Genomic DNA, 19,733 nt, shown 5'->3' with positions numbered 1-19,733 from the left:
AGAGTGGATCTGATACTTCCGACTGCCATAAGTGCAAATAGAATTTGTAGATCTTTGCGATAATGTGGGGAGTCTGGGTAACCATCTCACCCGAAGGGAGTCGGATTGCTTGTATAGTTTGAGCTATGTTTTTTGCCAGAGTTCTCGGGTCAGAAACCGATCTGCCTTGTTTGCTTTTATATAATATTTTTGTCTAAGATATTGCAGAGATTTTCTGGCTTTTTTAGTCTGGAGTAGATTTAATCTGCCTGCAGCCCTTCCAAAAGCTTTTTGTGCTGTTAGCCCTGTGTTTGTTTCCATTGTCTTCATTGTGGATTGTAGGTCTGCCTCTAATTATAATTCAAAGGCCCTTTTTTCTTTAAGTCTAATGGCCCCTTCAGCTATCAACAACCCCCGTAAGGTAGCTTTAAAAGCATCCCATGTAACATTCATCCTTATCTCATGGACCAGATTCAAGTAAAAAAATTCCCCAATCCGTTCATCCGTCTTCTCTCTGATCACATGATCCTCAAGTAGCTGGAGCAGGAATCTCCAAGCCCATAAACTTCTTTTCCATTGTGGCATATCCAGGTCTATAGAGATCGGAGCATGGTCTGACAACGCTATGTTATGGCATGAGATTTGCGTGACATAACCTAAGAGTGGGATAGAAGTCCAAGCATAATCTATCCGTGAGAATTAACAGTGGACGTGTGAATAGAAAGTGAATGCTTTTTCCAAACATCTAAGCACAGGCCAAATATCTGCCAATGACATACCAGTACATTTCTGTTTCAGTGTATCAGAAGGGGGGGATTTAGTGTAGTGTGTGACTGTGCTCCGATCTCGGATAGGACCCCAAAGCATGTTAAAATCTCCCAGAAGAATTATTTTGCCTCCTCTTAAAGCTTCCAAATTTGTGAGGGTCATTTTCAGGAAGCTTTACTGGCCAACGTTGGAGGCATATATGGACACCACAGTCATTAACAAGGAACCCACTTCCACCACAGTGAAAACATATCGGCCTTCATTATGGAACTTGATGCAGAGAACTTTAGTACGCCCCCCTGTTTTCATTGCTATGTGCACCCCTGCCACCTTCGCCTCAACATTTGCCTGTAGTAATGTCTATACACCCTGCGTATGTGAGTCTCCTGAAGCACCACCAAGTCCGGTTGGTAACGAGCAAGAAACCTCTCCAATTTTCTCCACTTAACCAGGCTGTTCAGGCCTTTAATATTCAACGTAAGACAATTTAAATAGTATGATAATAACGAGCAGTCAATACAATACAACGACCAGTCCAACATTTGCTTATATGCTTGACCAGCACCCTTGCACTCCATGCACAGTGGTTCCTCCCCACCCCTGGCCCCTTACCCCCCACTTTAACTTCCCCAACTTTGCACCCCCTGTTCCCACCTCCCCACCTTTCCAGAGTTCCTTGGTGTGAGCCACAGTACCTATGGAAGCCTGAGGTAAAAACCCTCAGCCGTGGGTCATCACTTTCCCCAGGGTAAAGTGTGGGGTCTCCTAAAACCCCCATCTGTAACCTGAACAGATAAGATGCAAGATGTCGAGCTCCGCCTTGCTACAAAGTGTGGATCAGCCTTTTTTCTCTAACTTTTGTTGTTGTTCTGCGTTGCGCCGCTTCTTCCCCCGTTGCATTTGTACTAAGTAGGTGCTTAGGCTATGAACCTCTCAGGTGAATTTTCCATTCTTCTTTCTGTGTGCCCCGATTTCTGCACCCTTGTCGATCACGTGAAGACCATTCCCAGGGTTTAGGTTGCCTAGTGGACTGAGTGTTCGCCCCCTCCGATGGTACGGCTGTTGCTTCCTCTTCTATATGGCGTAGAGTGATACCAGACTCTCTGGAAGTTATTCTATGCTGTCGAAGTCTAATGGAAAGGGTAGGCCAAATGAACACTTCCATTATATTTGATTGCACATAACTGTAATGTTTTTACTACCACCTGCATATCTCTGCGCTTCTGGAGGGTGACTTGCGAGAGATCCTGATGTAGCTGAATTTCGAACCCATAGTATGTGACTGGCATCGAGTTCCTCGCCTCCCTGAGGATAGTTCTTTTTGCCGTTATTGTGCACACACCACTAACACATCTCGAGGGCGGGCTACCCGTTCAGATCTTCGTGGTCCCATCCTATGGACCCGTCTAGGGGAATATTGCTAAACGCATCTTCTGCAATTAGATCTGCAAAGATGTGCAACACTGAATCCTTTCATTCTGTGTCCATTATAGTCTCCAGGAGGTTTTTTATTTGAATATTACATCGCCTAGACCTGTTTTCTAGGTCCTCACAGTGTATTTCAAGACTGTGTGTCACCCTGACCAGGTCTTCCAAAGCAAGGTCTGATTGCTTGCATTCTTGTGTAAGTTCATGTATAGCCCTTTCATTTAAATCTACCCGTTCTCCCAGGGAGGATATTTCTCTGCCAAAGTCCGCTAGTGATAGCCAGATTTTGGACATAACCGTGGAGAATTGGAGTTGAAAGGAGTCTGAAAATGTGTCCTGAAAGGCATGAAAGCTCTTCGCAAAGTCCTCTTTTGACGCTGCCATGCTTAGGTCCGCGTTAAGTAGTTCGAAAGTCGGGTGATCACCTGGGTTGCTTTGGCTTGTAAACGTCAAAGAGTCTTTCGGCCAAAGTTTCTGCTGAGGGTTTTCCAACGGCTGGTGTGCTCGGGTATGCCCTGGTGGGGAGTGCTTTTTACTTCCTCTCGGCATGTGCGTGGACTAGTGCTCAAACCGATCATTTTTAGCACATCAATGCCAGCACCAGACAGCAGTAAAGGTTTCTAGACCACTGATTCTCCATTGTCTCTTATCATTAGTGAGCTTTTTTGAGCTTTGATTTTTTTTTTTTTTTTTGTTCTGAGATTTTTGTTGTGAGTTGCTTTGAGGATGAAAATTGTTTGTCAAAAATGGCAAAGTTTTCATTAGTTTTTTTTCCATTAGTGGGGCTCATACCCTTGACAATAGCATTAGCTTTGTATCATCCAGCTGTATTTCCTGAGGCGGTTGATGGTCATGTAAGGCAGGGTTTGTGTTCTCCTTTAGACTTTGAACAGCGCAGGCAAATGAGGACTGCATAGTAAGAGCTTTGGTTGTTTCAAGTACTGTGGTAAACCCGTCCAGTGTGTTTGATGCTGGTCCACTGTGGTTCAGGTCTCCCAGGCCCAGGTGAGCAGATGTTGGTGCTGATTCCTTGTTGGATCTTTTACCGGTAGCAGACTTTTCTTTTGTTTTTTTGTATGCGGTCATAGTGCTCAGTGTAATCTAAAATCACTGAGGTTTCTGCTTGAGTTTTGGGTGCCACTGCGCTGCTAACGTACATTGTTGCCTGGTTGCCAGCGCTTTGAGTTTCTATCTCTGGATTGTGATCCTTTCCATTACGGTTTATCAGAACATCCTGAGACTTTAGTTCCTTCTCAGTTCCCAATGGTGGCAACTTTTGGCTGTTCTGTTTGTTTGTATATCCCAGTGATTGATCTTTCATTTTAAGCAAAGCCAAAGCTTCCTTTGCCACTTCGGCAAACCGTTTTTTTTCCACAGTGCAGCTTCTTCTCTGGTCGGTTAGGCTGATTAGAGAACTTTCGATCCTTGCGTTCAGTTCGTGATAGGTATATTTAAATAATGTGTTGTTACTTTCAAGGTTCACGACTTAGGAGTTCAACAAGTTGTCAAGTCTTTAATGTTGTTGTTTATTTGTTGATATAGTTTAATAAATGGCGAGATTGCTATTGCCAGTGTCGACATCAATATTGGTTGTAAGACCTGTATGATCCTTTCAGTTCGATCATCTGTACGTTCAGCTTGTTTAGTGCGAGTGCTGAACTTGGTTTTCTGAATTTTAGGATATTTTAGGATATTCACGCACCGTAATTGAAGAGTCAGTTGAGGAGGAACTCGTTGAACATGAGGATTCATTCCTGTATCCAGTAATCTGATCTTTTGTATGCACAGGTCCCTCCACATTTGCTGTTTGCTTTCTTGTGCGTTGTTGTGAACAAGACAATTTGGGTGATGAACTTAAGTCAACTGTTCTTCGTTTATTCCATCTGCTTTTCCATCCCATATTGGTTGGTGTTTCAGCTGTAACAGCTTTTAGGAGTTTTAGTTGGTCTTCACTAACCTCTTTTGATTTGATTTGATTTATTTATTTATAGAGCGCTTTACACCAAGGCGCTTTACCATCTTGTGACAAACCACTTTGTTTTTGTCCATTTTGTTCATTTTGTTGAGGTGTGAGAGGTCAAGTAGGAGCTTGTTCACTATGTCAAGCGACTTTCTTCTTTCGGAGTTAGGTTCATAACAAGAGTTATCCTGTGATTGAGATGAGCATCCAGTGAACAACATGTCATTTTCAAGAGCCTGAAGAAGGTAGGGGGGCATCAGTCGAGGTAACATGAAAGACATCATCATTTTCACACCCATCATCGAGCATGTGACAATCTTGGCTTGTGGCTCGGGAAGGAGACAACTTTGTTTTTAATGCGGTAAGGTGGTTGTCACATACATGAGAAAGAACTTTCACGGGGATGACAGGCATATCCATCACTGTGGCTGCTGACAAGACCAGTGCTACTGTTGAGAATGAAAGGTGATCTGTCAGAGTGGTCATAGTCCACAAGCTCATCGCCATCTTTCATTAAGAGTGTGGAATTCGCACCGTTTGGAAAGTTGCCAGCACGCCGTGCAAGAACCCGCAACATCGGAATTTGGCGCGGCCATCCATCTTTGTTTGTTGTCTTCAGAACGGGTTTGACATTAAAGTCGATAATCTGATTGGGACTCAAACATTTTAGGGCTAGCCGTGACAAGACGTCCTCGTGGGAGATCCCAATGCCCATAGACGACGAGTTGCCTTCCTGCGCATTCGCAGGGCCGCACACGACACTGTGAGGAGGCGCACCAGCAGACACCACAGGTAAGACATTAGAGGAGGCAACAAGGGGGAGAGAGGCCCTGGTCACTTCACCCACTATAGCCGCATTGCTTGTGTCAAAAGTAACAGACTCACAGGCTTTGTCATAGGGGGCTAGAAGGGGAGCAGCGCATTGGGATAACCTATGTCGGCCGCATGTATGTGCGCTCATGTGCCGAAATGGACTTACTTGAGTTGCCTGTGAGTTCGATGACACAGTGCACAGACCGCACTGTCCGCGAGGTGGAGCTGGCAGCACGCTCTTGGGGCTTTCATCCATTTCCGTGTGACCCGATAGGCTAGTGCCAAGTTCACTTCGGGATTCTTCTTCCATTTCCCGACGCGATTGGGCACGTGTCTTCAGTTGAGCAGGTGCAAACATCAGGTGAGAGGGGCCAGACAATTTCGTACGGGCTCGAGGAATGGACATAGTCACTAATAGAGCTCCGAGCCTCCAGAGATGTCAAAGACTCTGCTTGACACCGTGACCGCTCTGCGGTGCGAGTCCGTGGTTGAGCAGAGAAACGCCCACCAGGTATAGATAGAGAAGAGTTACTGCACATGTTCTCCTCACTCCAGCCGCTCCAAAGACTCTGCTTGACTCCATTTCTTCTAACCAAAGGTACGGTACAGTCTAAGAGAACTTACCTTTTGTTGTTGTAGCCTTTCTTGATCTCCGTTGAGACTTGTCTGGGTTTCTTCTGTAGAGTTGCTTGCATCTTCTACCTGTCACAAGCCTCCCAGCTTGTGACTCTACTTTTGATTCTACTTTTTCTACAAAGACTTCTAAAACATTGTGCAAGACTTTTACTTACCTGCAAGAAGTGCTTCAGCTCACCTAGACTTTTGCCGAACTGACATTGGCTGGCCTGGCTCCCTGAATGACTGTTCTCGGCTCTTCTTGTGTCTTACCTTCCTTGCAGGAAAGGGTTAATTTAATTTGCATTGGGGGTTCAAAAGTACTTACCTGCTTCGGAATATTTGTGTGATCTCTTGTTTTATTCAGAAATCTCTTTAACACTCCTCTCAGTATTGCTATAAATGTACCAGTGATATATTCATGTCCACAGTGTCCTAGCTATTTAAGTCAACTGAGGGTGTAGGAAGGGTCTGTGTGCCATCCCAAATGGGTATTTGATGATTTAGAGAAACTAAGAGTGTGTATTTTGGAGTGTATTTGTGTGTTACTATTATTTTGCCCCTTCTGAAGAAGGCTTATTCAAACTGACTGTTAAATAAATTAATATTTGTTTAATTAAAAAACCCTGAGTGTAAGTGTTTATTTGGATACTTGTCACTGTGAATCTCTGTGTAACTCCCCTACTGCTCACATTGACCCCTCTTCAGATAAGCCTGACTGCTCAGCAACACTACCAACCTGTGTAGTACCGATTTATATCAAAGGTTGGGTTCCTATTGCCAGGAGGTCAAGGTTGTTGTAGTGCACCCAAAGGGTACTGCTCCAAATCTTGCCTAACAGTAACCCAGAAGGAATGGGCTCGGCAACGGCAAGAGAGGGCCGCAGGTGATCTTTGAAGAGCTATCCCAGGGCTTCAGGCCTTCACCAGTCCAGATTTCTAAGTTATAGTGGCCAGGGACTCCCCGAGTCCAGGACACAAGAATTTGAGTGCACTTACCAGCCGAAGACACATGGCCATAGACACATGGCCATACATCTATAAAATGGCCAGTTGATCAGGAAGTTCAGAGAGCGGTGATGGGCAACCCCCACCGTTGGTTCATGTGATTTGTGCTGCGAGGTGCCAGGGGAGAAGGAAATAAATTAAGGACAGTTGGTGGGAAAGTTGTGGAGGCACCGGCGTGCCCGGGATTGGAGCAGGGGTTCACGTAGTTCTGAAGAAGTTATCACAACCTTGGTACGAGGTGCACTGTAGAGTTATGAAAATTATTAATTGTTTAACTAGATTAGCAATTAGAGCCTTTGTACCGGATGATGAAAGAGGAAGATCCCCACATGGAAGAAGATGGGCAGGAGATGCTGCGACCAATCGCCTGGCATCCTGTATGGAGCAGGCTGTATGTGTTTAGGGTTACATCAGCCAACTACATGGTTTTGTAATCTATGCAATGTACGTCACTCATGACGTTATGTACCTTTGTAACCCATTGCTTATTCTGCTTTTGTCTGAACGCTCCGTGGCAGCAGAGTTCTCGGCTGACACATACTTGTATTTTCATGAGATTAAACCTTGTTCTCTTTGCAAGAGGTGTGTTGGCCCTTTTTTCCCTAGTGGGTTGTATTTTTTCTGGTGTGAGCGTTGAGGGGTTACTCTACACTCTTCAAATGTTCACATTCGTTTTTTATAAGGACATACATTCAACTACAGGGAAGGGGAGCTCCTGCCTCCAGCTCAACTTTACAGTCATAGGTCTATCCATCATCATAATCATCATTTATATTGTTTTTAACATATTGCTACCAGTAATGGGGCACGAGTACACATTACACATAGCAAACCTAACAAACCTAACAGAATTTATGGTCAATGTAAGTAGGAGGGTGCTCAAGAGAAAAGCACTGATGAAAGGTTTCTCTGGCAAACACCAAGGAAGCATTGAACATTCCAACATTGCAAATCTTCTACACAACAGGCATTGATAACTTTGGAGCTTCAATTCCTAAAATGTAGCAACACATAAGCAATATATAACATAACATAGCATACTTATGACAAACATAACACGAACATATTACACACATATAATAACATTGAAGAACATAACATATGACAAGACTGAGCACTTTATGGACACCTAACAAAACATGAACATAACAGAATCATTACTGACATAACATTGCATAAACAAATCATTGACTAGCATAATTCATCCAAACAAACAAATAACACATGAATACCCCCTTATCAGAAACATAATATACACATCACAAACAGAGTACAATACCCAGAATATAAAGCTAATACACAACTATCATGCATGCTGGAGGATAGCTCAGCTGCAACGTGCTCGCCTTGGAAACAAGACAACACAAAGCAACACAGGTTCGATCCCCGGGTCCGTGCTTAGAAACCTCTGGGTATTAAGTGTGTTATAAATACGCAACTAAGACATATTCCGGGAACAGTGCCTCGATGCCCCCGGGCTGTGTGAGCGCTTTAAAAATGCAAATAAATAAAATAAATGATGTAAACGTGCTATTGAATGATCTGGCCGCCGCCTATCCATTTTAAGGCTATTAGTTTCACTGAGGCGTTCTGTGCCATATAAAGCATACGTCTTTTATACTCTCACAGAAGACTGAGGCGACTTTGAATGTCCTTAATATTTACATTTTAGGGGCATGCTGTTCTTTGCAATACCAAAACAAAGACAAATAACAAAAGCATTTTCTGCTATAGTTCACAAAAATGATAATATAATAGGAATGAACTTCAATATAAAGTTTTCAATGAAGCAGCATTTTAAAAAGTTTGAAAATTCCAACCCTGGTATAGTGCAGGGATGGACCTTGGAGTGGGGATTGGCCCCAGAGCCAGAATGGGCCCATAGAGGTGATGCGCCTCAGGTGGCAAATAAGTCCCTTGGGCCGGGATGGACCACAGACCAGGAACACGTCTTGGGCTGTGGAAGGCCTTCAATGTTGGGATGGGTCTTGGGGTGGGGGTGGCCACAGGTGAAGAGCAAGGATGGTCCATAGGATGGGCCTAAGCAGAATGCTTGGCAAGTTTAACTTTGGCTGGGGAGAACAGGGAAACACAGTCTATTGATCAACAATGATATTTGTATTATGTTACACTGCATAACATAATCATACCATTTGCATTACACATATGAACATCACATGAATCACATATGCAACATTACATATGCCAAACAAACAACCAACATGTACTTCTGCCAGCATCCTAAATGTATAATTCTCTGCATTGGGAATTGACCATGTGCACTGGCATCCTTGCCTTGAGACCCTGATAAAATCGCCCTGGGGGCAGGAAAGGTTATTTCAGAACTGCCCTTATGCCCCAGTAGAGTAACTGCTGTCACGACCATTCTATCCTCACACGCCAGGGGCTGTCTGAATCAGTCTGTATGGCCCAATGTTCCAAGCATTGTAATAATAGGGTAAGTGTTGCATAAAATCTAATGAGAACTAAGCCCAGTTTGCATTATGTATTTAGAGATTCAAGGATAGTTATCAAATATAAAGACATGCAGTCATCCATATGTCCCTAAAATGCTCTCTGCTGGACCCCTCACTGCTTTCATCTGCCCCGTCCCGCTTTCTCAATACAGTATTTCGAAAGAGTGCAATGGGCGTGCACCACACTGTCCATCTTGGAATGATAACCTAACAGAAAATATTGTCTATATATTCTATAGGTTTTGAGAAGGTGCTTTGCTCAATAAGACATGATTTTTTATTATAATTAAAATATATACTGGAAGCGATCATACTCAACTAATAAAATGAGCCAGTTTACAATGCTAATACAATTAAATAATGCTCTTCTTTGTTTATTGAAATAGCTACCTTTGCACAGAAAAATCCCCCCCAAAGTTGTCTGTGTTTTCCTCTTGTCATGCAGCTGTCAGCAACTGGGGGGGCTCTAGCAAACACGCACGCACCTGACAAGGCAGCTCTCACTCACACAGGAAGAGACAGAGACATTGGGCCTCATTACGAGATGGGTGCTCCATGGCTGCCTCCCATACCGTGCCCGTGTCCGGTGTTGTTCAATGGGGACTTACCGGTGTAGTCCTGGCGGGACCGGTAAGTCCCCATTGAACAAACCATTCCCCATTCCCATTGAGCCCCCATAGGGCTCAATGGGAATGGGGAGGGCGCTAATAATGGACTCACGACTTGCAATAAGTCCCCATTGAACAAACCATTCCCCATTCCCATTTGAGCCCCCATAGGGCTCAATGGGAATGGGGAGGGCGCTAATAACGGGCTCGCGACTTGCAAGCCCGTCATTAGCGCCCTGGTCCCTTAGCGGAACCCGTAAGGGACGTGTGGCAGAGCACACGTTCCTTACGGTCCCCGCCAAGGGACCTCGCAATAGGGTGGTAAGGGATTACCGGCACCGGTCTCCTTACCGGTGCCCGGTATCCCTTACCGCCCAGGTCGTAATGACCCCCATAGAGAGGATAGAGAGTAAGAGGGCGCAAAGAGTGAGACAGATAAAGTGAGAGACCATGAAAGAGAGCGTTAGATTGACGTATGACATGAAAGCTACAGCTATTAACATATAGACATTCAGATAAGCCAATTATAACATGGGCACATTGTGCAGAAGGAAACATAATATTCACAAACACGACCAAGAAAAACATAGATATGCTAATTATATTGGTCACTTAGTACGTTGGCTGGTGACTGCTGACCCAGTGATCTGCACTTTGCAGGTTCAAAACCTTGCACTCCTGAGTCAGCCTTTCATCCTTCTGAGGTCAAACAAAAGTGTACCATTGAGTTTGGCAACAATACATACTATGTAATTGCCTACAGGCAAGTGTACACTAGTCATTATAATGGTAACAGATACTTGTATATTGGGACCCTTCAACTGCAGTCTTCATAAGCCTCATCCAAACCCGGTGTTCAGGATAACCACAACTATACAAATACCTCCAATGTAGATGCAAAGGATTCAAATGTATTTTGTGTGAATGAGTCCCGAGAACATGGAATGGCTGCTATCCTTCAGGACCAGACCTGGAGAACCCTGGTGTAAACCAAGAACCCCTCCAGATCAATGAAGTCCTAAAACATTCCCTGGTCTTCCGCATAGCCTTCGTAAGTGCTGGGCTATCCTACTGCTTGCTCTCTTTATCATATGCACAATGGCCTTCTGTTTACAGGCCTCTTCCCTGCTTTCTGCGCTCACACTGCTTCCCTCTTATCAAGCTCACTTTTCTCTTTCTGGTTCCACCTCTTCCAGTTGGAGGGCATATCAGCCCTTAGACAATCCTGTCCTTTACCTGGGACTCTGCTGAACCTTCTCAACCCTATATGATACCACCACAAGCCTTGAATCTTGTCCTCGTCTCATGTCTTAATGACCCTTTGGTATATAAAAACAATGTAATTACACTCTGTGGCTACAACTCACCCAAAACATCGACAACGTATTTGATTTCTTGTTCCCCTGCTACGCTGGTCGCGACACACAGGTACTGTCCGCGGTCAGACTCAACGGCGTTCAGAATCTCCAACTTCTTCCCACCAGAAAGGACCCGTATCTTGTCACTGGCTTTCACTGGCACCCCATCTTTCAGCCAAGTGAGCAGAGGAGGCGGGTGCCCCGCAGCGTCACACTCCAGGGACAGGGAGTTGCTTAGTATGACGTTCCTGTTTTGTGGGTTGTTAGAGTCGCCCTTGATGCTAGGAGGAACTGGAGACAGAAATACATTTTCAATTATATCGCGGAATTGAAGAACACATAGAAGCAGTCCAGAGCTTTAATATTTTCTTTCAAATAAATACTTCCTCAAACAAGGCTGTTCCAACCGTTGGCCTATTTTCCTGTGATATATAATGGAAGGAAAATGAATAAACTCTGTGGGTTCGATACAATTGCTGTGCGCTATTGACCATTCAGTATTACAATGAAAAAACACAATAATAATTGTTTGGCCGGCAGCGAATACTCTGTTCCCTCAAACCACCCACTGGGGTTTGAAAAAGGTAAACAATGGACTTATTTTCTGTAGTGTACAGTTTACAGAAAATAAAACGTCTCTCTTTTAGTTATGGACTGATCCATCAAAGTTATATTTACTCAGCAGAATTGCTTAGTTTTAGAAACATTGGTAGTATGAGCGCGAGTCACCTTCCCAGATCTCGAATCCATTATATAATTAGAAGGCCACTTAAACCACAAGAAATCTCCCACAAAAATCTCCATCACTTTTTCAAAGTGTGTCACATTTCAGATCGTCTGGGAGTTTGGCTGCACACTCCAGTCAAATAAGAGTTTTTTCAGTCGAGGTGAGATAAGAGCCAGCATTGCCGTCACTTGGCTGGGGATTTCGGAGGACGTAGGGCCTAGAGTGGACATGGGGCCAGCCCAACAGCCCACATGGGCCAGATAAGTGGCACACCTTCCCACTTTCCTCAGTGCCATAGCAAAGAACATATTTGCCCTTTATCCGGTATTCCTCAGTAAATGTATATATTTCTCTAATCTCTCCAGGCAGTAGCAATGCTCGTCCACACGTTCTCCGCCGCTCCATACGAATGGACATGTTTGGCCTGTTCAAACAAAACAGAGCCACAGCCAGCCACGTGAATGCACATACATACATGCCAATTTCCACACTATCGCACAGATGTACACATTTGCCCATTCCCTACACGTGCAAATATTTTCTAGCCCTCTACAATGGACAGCAAGTCTGGAAGGCTTCCGGAAAGGTGCAAGTGAGATGATTTTTTTTTTTTTTTACATTTATAAAGCACTCACACAGCCCGCATCAAGGCAAGGCGCTGTTACAGGAATAGTTTGTCTTTCTTAGTTGCGTAATTGTGTTGTTTTTTTTTGTCTTAGTTACCTATTTATAACGGCTTAAACACCCAGAGGTTTCTAAGCGCGGACCCGGGGATCGAACCTGTTTTGCTTCGTGTCGTCTTGCTTCCAAGACGCGCACGCTGCCGCTGAGCTATCCTCCCTGGACGCGATAACAGAGACTTCTTCAATTTTCTCCAACTCAGCCTCAGCAGCACTAGACAATAAGCTTAGTAGGCGGAAGGGTATCATTGAGAATGCGAGCTACCATGTAGCACATGCAACAGCTCTGCATTGCATGTCGGAGGTGTGTCTGTGCATGCCTGCATGCATGTGTGTAAGTGCGTGTGTGTGTGTGTGTGCGTGCACGTAACTTGGTGGCTTTGTGTGTGTTTGTGCCTGTGTATTGGTGTGTGCATGTGTGTGTATGCAGCACCTCTCACCTGGTTTATTGTTGCAGCGGTCGAAGTGTGCAAAACAGAAGTGGTGGACATGTGTTCGCTGCTGGCCTGCCCCCCTGTGCCCTAAAAAGCCTATTGCCACGCACCCTCCCACGCGCAATACAAACCCCATACCTGGGTACCGCCTTTCCTCCATTCCACCCTCAGCATTGTGTAAAGGCTGAAACATTACCTTTATTCATTGTCCCGCACAGCGTGCAGTTGTACACACCCTCTCCTTTCTAATAACCCGCCATTCGTTCCTCTTAGGGGGCATGCTAAAGATTACCGCGACCCCTCCCACCTACCCGCTAATTGCATGCACAGCGGTTCCTGCAGATGTTCACGTGAGTTTGCGTAAATGCAAAAGAATAATTCTGATTACTGCAGGTGCAGGGCTATGATGCGGCGTGGGAATGGGCTTTGTCCTCAGCAGGCCACTGGAAAAATAACAGCAACCCTGCAGTTCAGGGATAGCTCACCGAGAAGCGATGATGGAGCTGAGGCAGCAGGTCCGAATCCCCAGTAGGGCCAAAGCAAAGGGAACGCTGTGCCTCTGGCAGTGTGACCCCCAACGAAGTGCAAGTTTAAACCTCTTCCTACCCTTTTATTTTTAACCGAAACCATTCCTGAGCGGTGTATTTTTTTTTCTTTAATATGCATCAGCCAGATATCTGACTGTTCACATAATACAAAACAATACAAAGGCCCTCATTACGACCTCGGCGGTAGACATGCCACTATTTGCGGCATGGCTGCCGCCGAAATCGCGTCCGGGTCCTCAGAATGAGGAATTACCGGGCCATTCAAAGTTTGGAAGGACCGGTAATTCCTCCCTCCAAGGACCCGGACCCGGTCCTTCCCCATTCCCATTTCAGCCCCCATAGGGCTGAATGGGAATGGGAGAGGGAGCAAACAATGGGCCATTACGAGTTGGCCCGTTGTTTGCTCCCTCTTCCCCGCATGGGACCCGGTAACCACGCCTGGTCTGACCAGGCATTACTTCCTGGGTCCCGCGAGGGGACCTCGTAATGAGGCGGTACGGGGTAAACGGCGCCGGCACCTTTTACGGCACCTTTAACCTTGTACCACCAGGGTCGTAATGAGGCCCAAAGTCATTTAAAATCAGTCACTACAAGTCTTTGCATTAATAGATACAACTTCACATTGTAAATAAAAATACACCCCTTCCACCCAGTCGTCAGGGATAAACAGTATGCAGTTCCAGCATTTAAAACACTTTTATCAATTGCATTCCCATGCACTTGCGCGTTCTCAATGTCACTGGGCCTAGTAAGATCTTTGTTTTATCCTCCCCTGTTCCCCCTCCCTTGCCTTGTCACGCTCTGAAACACTTGTGTATGAGCACGATAGAAATAAACTATCAATTCAATATCAATTCAATTGTCAAGAATGTTTCATGGCCTGAGACAAACGATGCCAGAATTCCATAGCCTGTACCAACCGGGCTCGCTGACAAAACGTGTGAATGACTGTGTTATTCTCTCTCTTGACCCTTGGCATTCAATCGAAATGTGGTACAAAGACTGTTGGATCTAATATACAGATGGAGCATACATCCTTCCACACAGTTTCCACAGACCTACTGGAAGCTACTTCTCCAGTTGGGAGCAAATTGAACAGAAAACTCAGCATGACATCTCGACGCCTTCCATCTGGAAATCACGTCAAGTAATTTGGTAAAACCCCCATTGGTTGGTCTATGAAGGATAGACTCCCGTGCAATGTTAGTGAACGCATCCAATCAACAGTTCTTATCCAGTAATACTCATTTAGAGCTCTCTTTACCATGTTCGGATCTGATAGTAGGTCCTTCACTGTTCTACCAATATTTGTTAAAATGGAAGTCACACTGTTTGTTAGACCTTCCAACAGGGGATTCAGTTGCTTTAGCTCTTCCTTGAAGAAAGCCACATAATGTGAATCGTCCCTTGGCGACTTAATAAGTCCATACAATTGCAGGCATCTCCACTCCAAGCCAGCCTTCAGCGACGCAAGACCCAGTTCGTATCGAAGCGCCACCATAGGGAGGGACATGTGTACATTCAAAGCCTTTTTCCAAATCCTTCGGTCTAAGCGATTCCAATTCAGATTCCACGCCTGGAATCCATGCCATAGACCAGGGTGGGAATGACTTTAAAAGAACAGGGTGGGGTTCATTTTTAAAATGAAGGCATAGCAACTGTGAAACTTAATTTAAAAAAATTAGAGGAGCGCCTCACCCAACCGCTCCCACCCACTTCAACCATCGGAGTGTTGGTGACCTGACCAGAGCAGCTGCCTACAGCACAGTCTGTGATTGAACGATCAAGGCTTGCTCTAATGAGCGTGGCAGAAGAGAAAACAGGGCAACACAGTACTATGATGAACAGTGGTCGAATTGAGCGGGAACGGTCGGGAGCGGCGTTCCACTACTTTTATTTTTTACAGTTAACAGTACTTTTTGCAACCATTTTCTCCATTCTGGAACTGTTCTTTGTGAAGTTAAAGCACACCTCTCTGTTACCATCAGAAAGTAGTTACAGCTAAACTGAAATCTGTGTCAAGTCAATTGGCCGTCAACCAGCATGGCCGGTGTGCGCATTGCTCCCTTCCTGCGTACTCTGCCCCCCACTGTGGCACATCTTAACAGTTGCATTATTTATTTTGGTACACTTCAACCACTGATGATGATGATGATGATGATGATAATAATAATAATAATAATTGATGAATAAAGGAAAGTCCATACAGAAGTAAATATGCACAAAAGCCATATATCTTGATGGAAGGAATAAGGAATGTAGGTACATTTACAAATAAGTGATTCTGGTTTTAAAAGTCTCACATTTTTTAGGGGAGCATTCAGTCGCAATATATCATATCAACGCAGGCTTTAGGCATATAATTTTATAAAAGTGGGCTGCAAATGTCATAGAGTCAGTATTCACCTAACTGTGTTTAGTGTCCCATAATGTTAAGGGAATGGACCACTGTAATAAATTGGGCAAGGGGTGTAGATCTGACCTTATTTCAGAGCTCCTGGGGCACCCTTCTGAAGGTGATGAGAACCTCGTGGTCGGGTGCCTCATCAACGGAAGCCAATCAATGCTAGGTCTGCGGCAGTGCTATCCAACATGTAGGCCCCTCAGAAGCAGTACCTGAGAAGCTGTCAGAGCTCCTTCAGTTATTGATATTGATATTTTATGGGTATCGCGCTCATTACACAAGTTAAGCGCAACCGTTGTGGAACCACGGATGAAGAGTTGTGCAAAGAGAGGAAGAATGGCTGAAGCCGGGGCCTTGGCTGCGGTTCATCTGTCCAGTGCGGTGGAGGCGCAGCCCAGGTGGTGGAACGGGCAGACATAGTCCAACTATAGCTTTTAAGATAGGAGAGTCACTCCTTGCAATGCGCCTTCAATGATAATATGAAGGGAACTTTGCTAAAAACCTTCATGGCTTAAGCTTTATAGATAGCCACCCGCTGCAGAGAGCGGGCCATTCCTGTTGATTTCAGCTGATGAACCACGTGCATCCGCCACCTGCATTTCCCGGGCCCAACTTCGGCACTACCAGAAACATCTCGTTGGGACCTTTCTGACTCCTCCCCCTTCTCTGATGCATGGTACCCCCCTGCAACTCCTGGAGGCTTGACACCCTGTTTCGTCATCCAACTCCCTCCACTCATACGAGGGATACACGTGCTTCCCCCGGACTCAAGTCCTGCCGGTCTTGCTTGCTCTACCCCTGCCACCGCTATCTCACCCCCTTGCCACCCCATCGTCTGCTCAACCCAAACCTCTCCCAGACCTCATCCCAACCCTGCCTGCTCCTTTCCTCCTCAGTCAGCTGCGGCTCTGCAATGATGTAATTGGGGCTATATGTGCCCACATTCAAAATGGCAGTTCCACGCGGAACGCCAGCACACAAGGGATCTACCCCTAATATATTAGGTGTCGGACCTATTCTGAATATTTCTTTTTGCTATCTACTTGTTGATAGTATAATATAGGCCACGAGGAAGTAGCATCATTGGTCATTGTATCATTCTTTTGTTTGGACTCTAGGTTAGCAATTAACAATACATGGACAGATGGATTATGGTGAGCACATTCTTGTCGGACATGTTGTGTCAGTATGTACAAACAGTATTACAGCAGGTCACTATTTAGTGCTATTGGTTTTCAGACCCAAGATGTAACACACAAGGATGTGGTAGTGCAGAGAATGTTGTCAGATTCTGTCTGTATCTGAGGTTTTGGAACCAGAATGTTTGGACAGATGGACCAGCCTTTACACTTGCTCATGAGCGGTATAACGGGAGGTAATCAATAATTGTTTTTGTTTACAAATCACGTGTTTGAGTAGGAACTTAGGCTAGTTCAATCATTTAGATCTGACTTTTTGTATGTTTCAGGCATTAATTACGAGTATAGAAATGTCCTATCATTGAAGCTTGGGAAATGATCCCAGATATAATGCACGGGTTCCGCAGACGTGATATGCCATTGTTTCATTTAGGTAGGACTCCTTGGTTTCTTAATTGTCACTTGGCTATGTTCCCCAGTTCATACCAGCACCTCTAACGTTTGTTATTTTCTTTCTTCTTCTTCTTTGTTTTTCATTGTATTGGTTGCTTTTGGCATTACCCGATTTGACATTCTTATTTTCCTGTTCTTTCAACTCTTCTCATCATCCTTTTTAAATATCACGAAATATGGAGTAGTTACATAATTTTAAATATTTCGTTATGTGAAGTTTGCCTTGAGAAAGCCCTCCATGGGGCGAAACAGATGGCCATACAGTTGGCATACCCAATGTTAATGATGTGATAGGGATATACCCTGTGCTTCTGATGTAATAAGATGGTTACTTAACCTCTCATTTTACCAACAAACACAGTGCATGCATTTTATGACCACTGGGTTGAATCTCTCTTTGGAATGAACATTTGTTTCAGTATCTAAAATTCGACTTAAATATTCAAGCACTATAGACAATTGTTGTCAAGAGTATTCCTGGTTCAGTTGAGGAGCGCATGCATTGCAGATATCCCAATACGTTAGTCTTACATTAAGGAACGAATGCCTCCTTTTCAATGATCAAGCAATTTATCTCTTGACAACTGAGTACTTTGGGGGTATCAGAAATCACAACGTATGACCCTCTTTAACTGCAAAAGAACAGCAATGTAGCCAATATTTTTTGACATACTTGTTACTATCAGGGGCAACTTGGTATAAAACGGCCCCACTCCAAATTTTACTTTAATCCGAAACTATTGCATTGGGGTACAGATAGGGAGGAATGACATACGAGGAGGGACAGAGTCTGTAGGTGTGGTTTGGCTATGTCCCCACCCATTGCCTGCCCATGGCCATGGTAATACCAATGGCCATTCCCACCCATTCCTTCCTCTCCCTGCCCAAAACACCTCCTCATTGGAACTCTTTGAGTGCTTCAATCAAGCCTTACCAACAGGCTTTGCATTCGAAGTGCCTGACAGTGTTTGTTCAAAACAGTCTTCTGAGAGTTAATACATTATTTGGAGTTGTAAACACGCTACTGGTGTACTAGAAATGTCTTACCAGGCCTTCCTTCAGACACTCGATTTATAAGCACTATGCGTGACCTTCAGGGAAAGCCTGTTAAAAACAAGCATTGACAAAGCCACTGAAGTCCTGCTTAAAAAAGCATTGGCAAAGCCAACATTTTTCACTGCTACTAGAATCCCAAGTACTCACACCATTTTTCACCTGCTACAAACAATGGGTATTTTTACCACTATGGCTGTGCCTGGCAAGTGCCTTGCCCATGCTTACACAAAAGCCCACACTGTTGGCATTGCCAATGCTTGTTTTCCATGTATTTGATGCATGTGTTAGGCAATGCATGACCAAGTGCATCATGGTGAAGGCTCAGTCATAGGGTTGGCCATTTGGAAGGGGCCTGGGCTAATGCGTATGTTGAGGGTGAGTTGTAGAATGTTGCTGCTAAAAGCAAAGAAGTCAAAACAATACTACCGTAATACATTTGAATTTCAGGTGACATCCGGTTTCTTAGAATACTTGGTTCTGTATAAAAAAATCCGCCACATTAAGTGGATGCTTGCAAGACAAGTCACCGCTCTCAGTGTTATGAAACAATGAATTAATGGCATGTTATTAAACCATAAAGTACTTGTCAAATACTGTATTGCATATAACTAGACATTTTAATCAGCAAAAACGGCAGTTAGATCAGGGCACAACGATTGCCTATTTACTTTTCTTCATGTACTTTTCCCGTTTTGAGGCCATGTGGATTCATAACCACTAGATGGCGTTCTCGGCTCCCTGATCCGATTTGTTCTTCATGATCTGCTGTGTTTGGTATTAATTATTTGTAAGCTTGAATGTGATCGATCGACCAGTAATTAATGGTACAATTGTGCGCAAGGTAAATGCGCGGTGAACTCGCACATGTTGTGGTGGGACACAGTGATTTACGGCTGGTGTATTCTGAACACAACTTTACAGAATTTCCCAGCAGTCTTCACAACTCACGCGTGGCGGTGTGTCTCGCAGGGCCCTTTCCGATGGATTTGGGGAGGCGTTTTCGGGCCCTGTCGATTTATTCCATTGAAGTAAAGCACATTTTCTGATCACAGAGTCTATTCAAATAGTTTAGAATGAGATCGATGATGTAATACATTAAACAATTAATTTGTCTTCCAAAAATACATTGTAAGCATCGTAGTGGATCCCTATGAGTGCAGAGCTGTTCCTGAAAAGTGGCTGTATTTCAAATAGCTCATGTTTTTACCGTTCCCGCTTATAAGTGCAGGAATAGGCGGGGCTTACAACATCTCCCCTTGAAATTCGGGCGACACATGCA

General features: G+C 44.5%; 1 protein-coding gene across 2 annotated transcripts in view; it reads right to left on the bottom strand.

The window, feature by feature from the left end:
• HMCN1 (hemicentin 1) overlaps window positions 1-19,733 on the bottom strand; it is a 1,785,366-nt gene that overhangs the window by 1,042,245 nt on the left and 723,388 nt on the right. For both annotated transcript variants that reach the window (XM_069641364.1, XM_069641365.1), the window contains exon 32: window positions 11,023-11,304. In XM_069641364.1, coding sequence (XP_069497465.1) covers window positions 11,023-11,304 — 282 coding nt within the window. The remainder of the gene's footprint in view (window positions 1-11,022; window positions 11,305-19,733) is intronic.

This window comes from Ambystoma mexicanum, chromosome 1q, assembly GCF_040938575.1.
Source record: "Ambystoma mexicanum isolate Mex_15411 chromosome 1q, UKY_AmexF1_1, whole genome shotgun sequence".
In the NCBI taxonomy this organism is placed as follows: domain Eukaryota; kingdom Metazoa; phylum Chordata; class Amphibia; order Caudata; family Ambystomatidae; genus Ambystoma; species Ambystoma mexicanum.
This window is presented reverse-complemented; position numbering and strand designations above follow the sequence as displayed.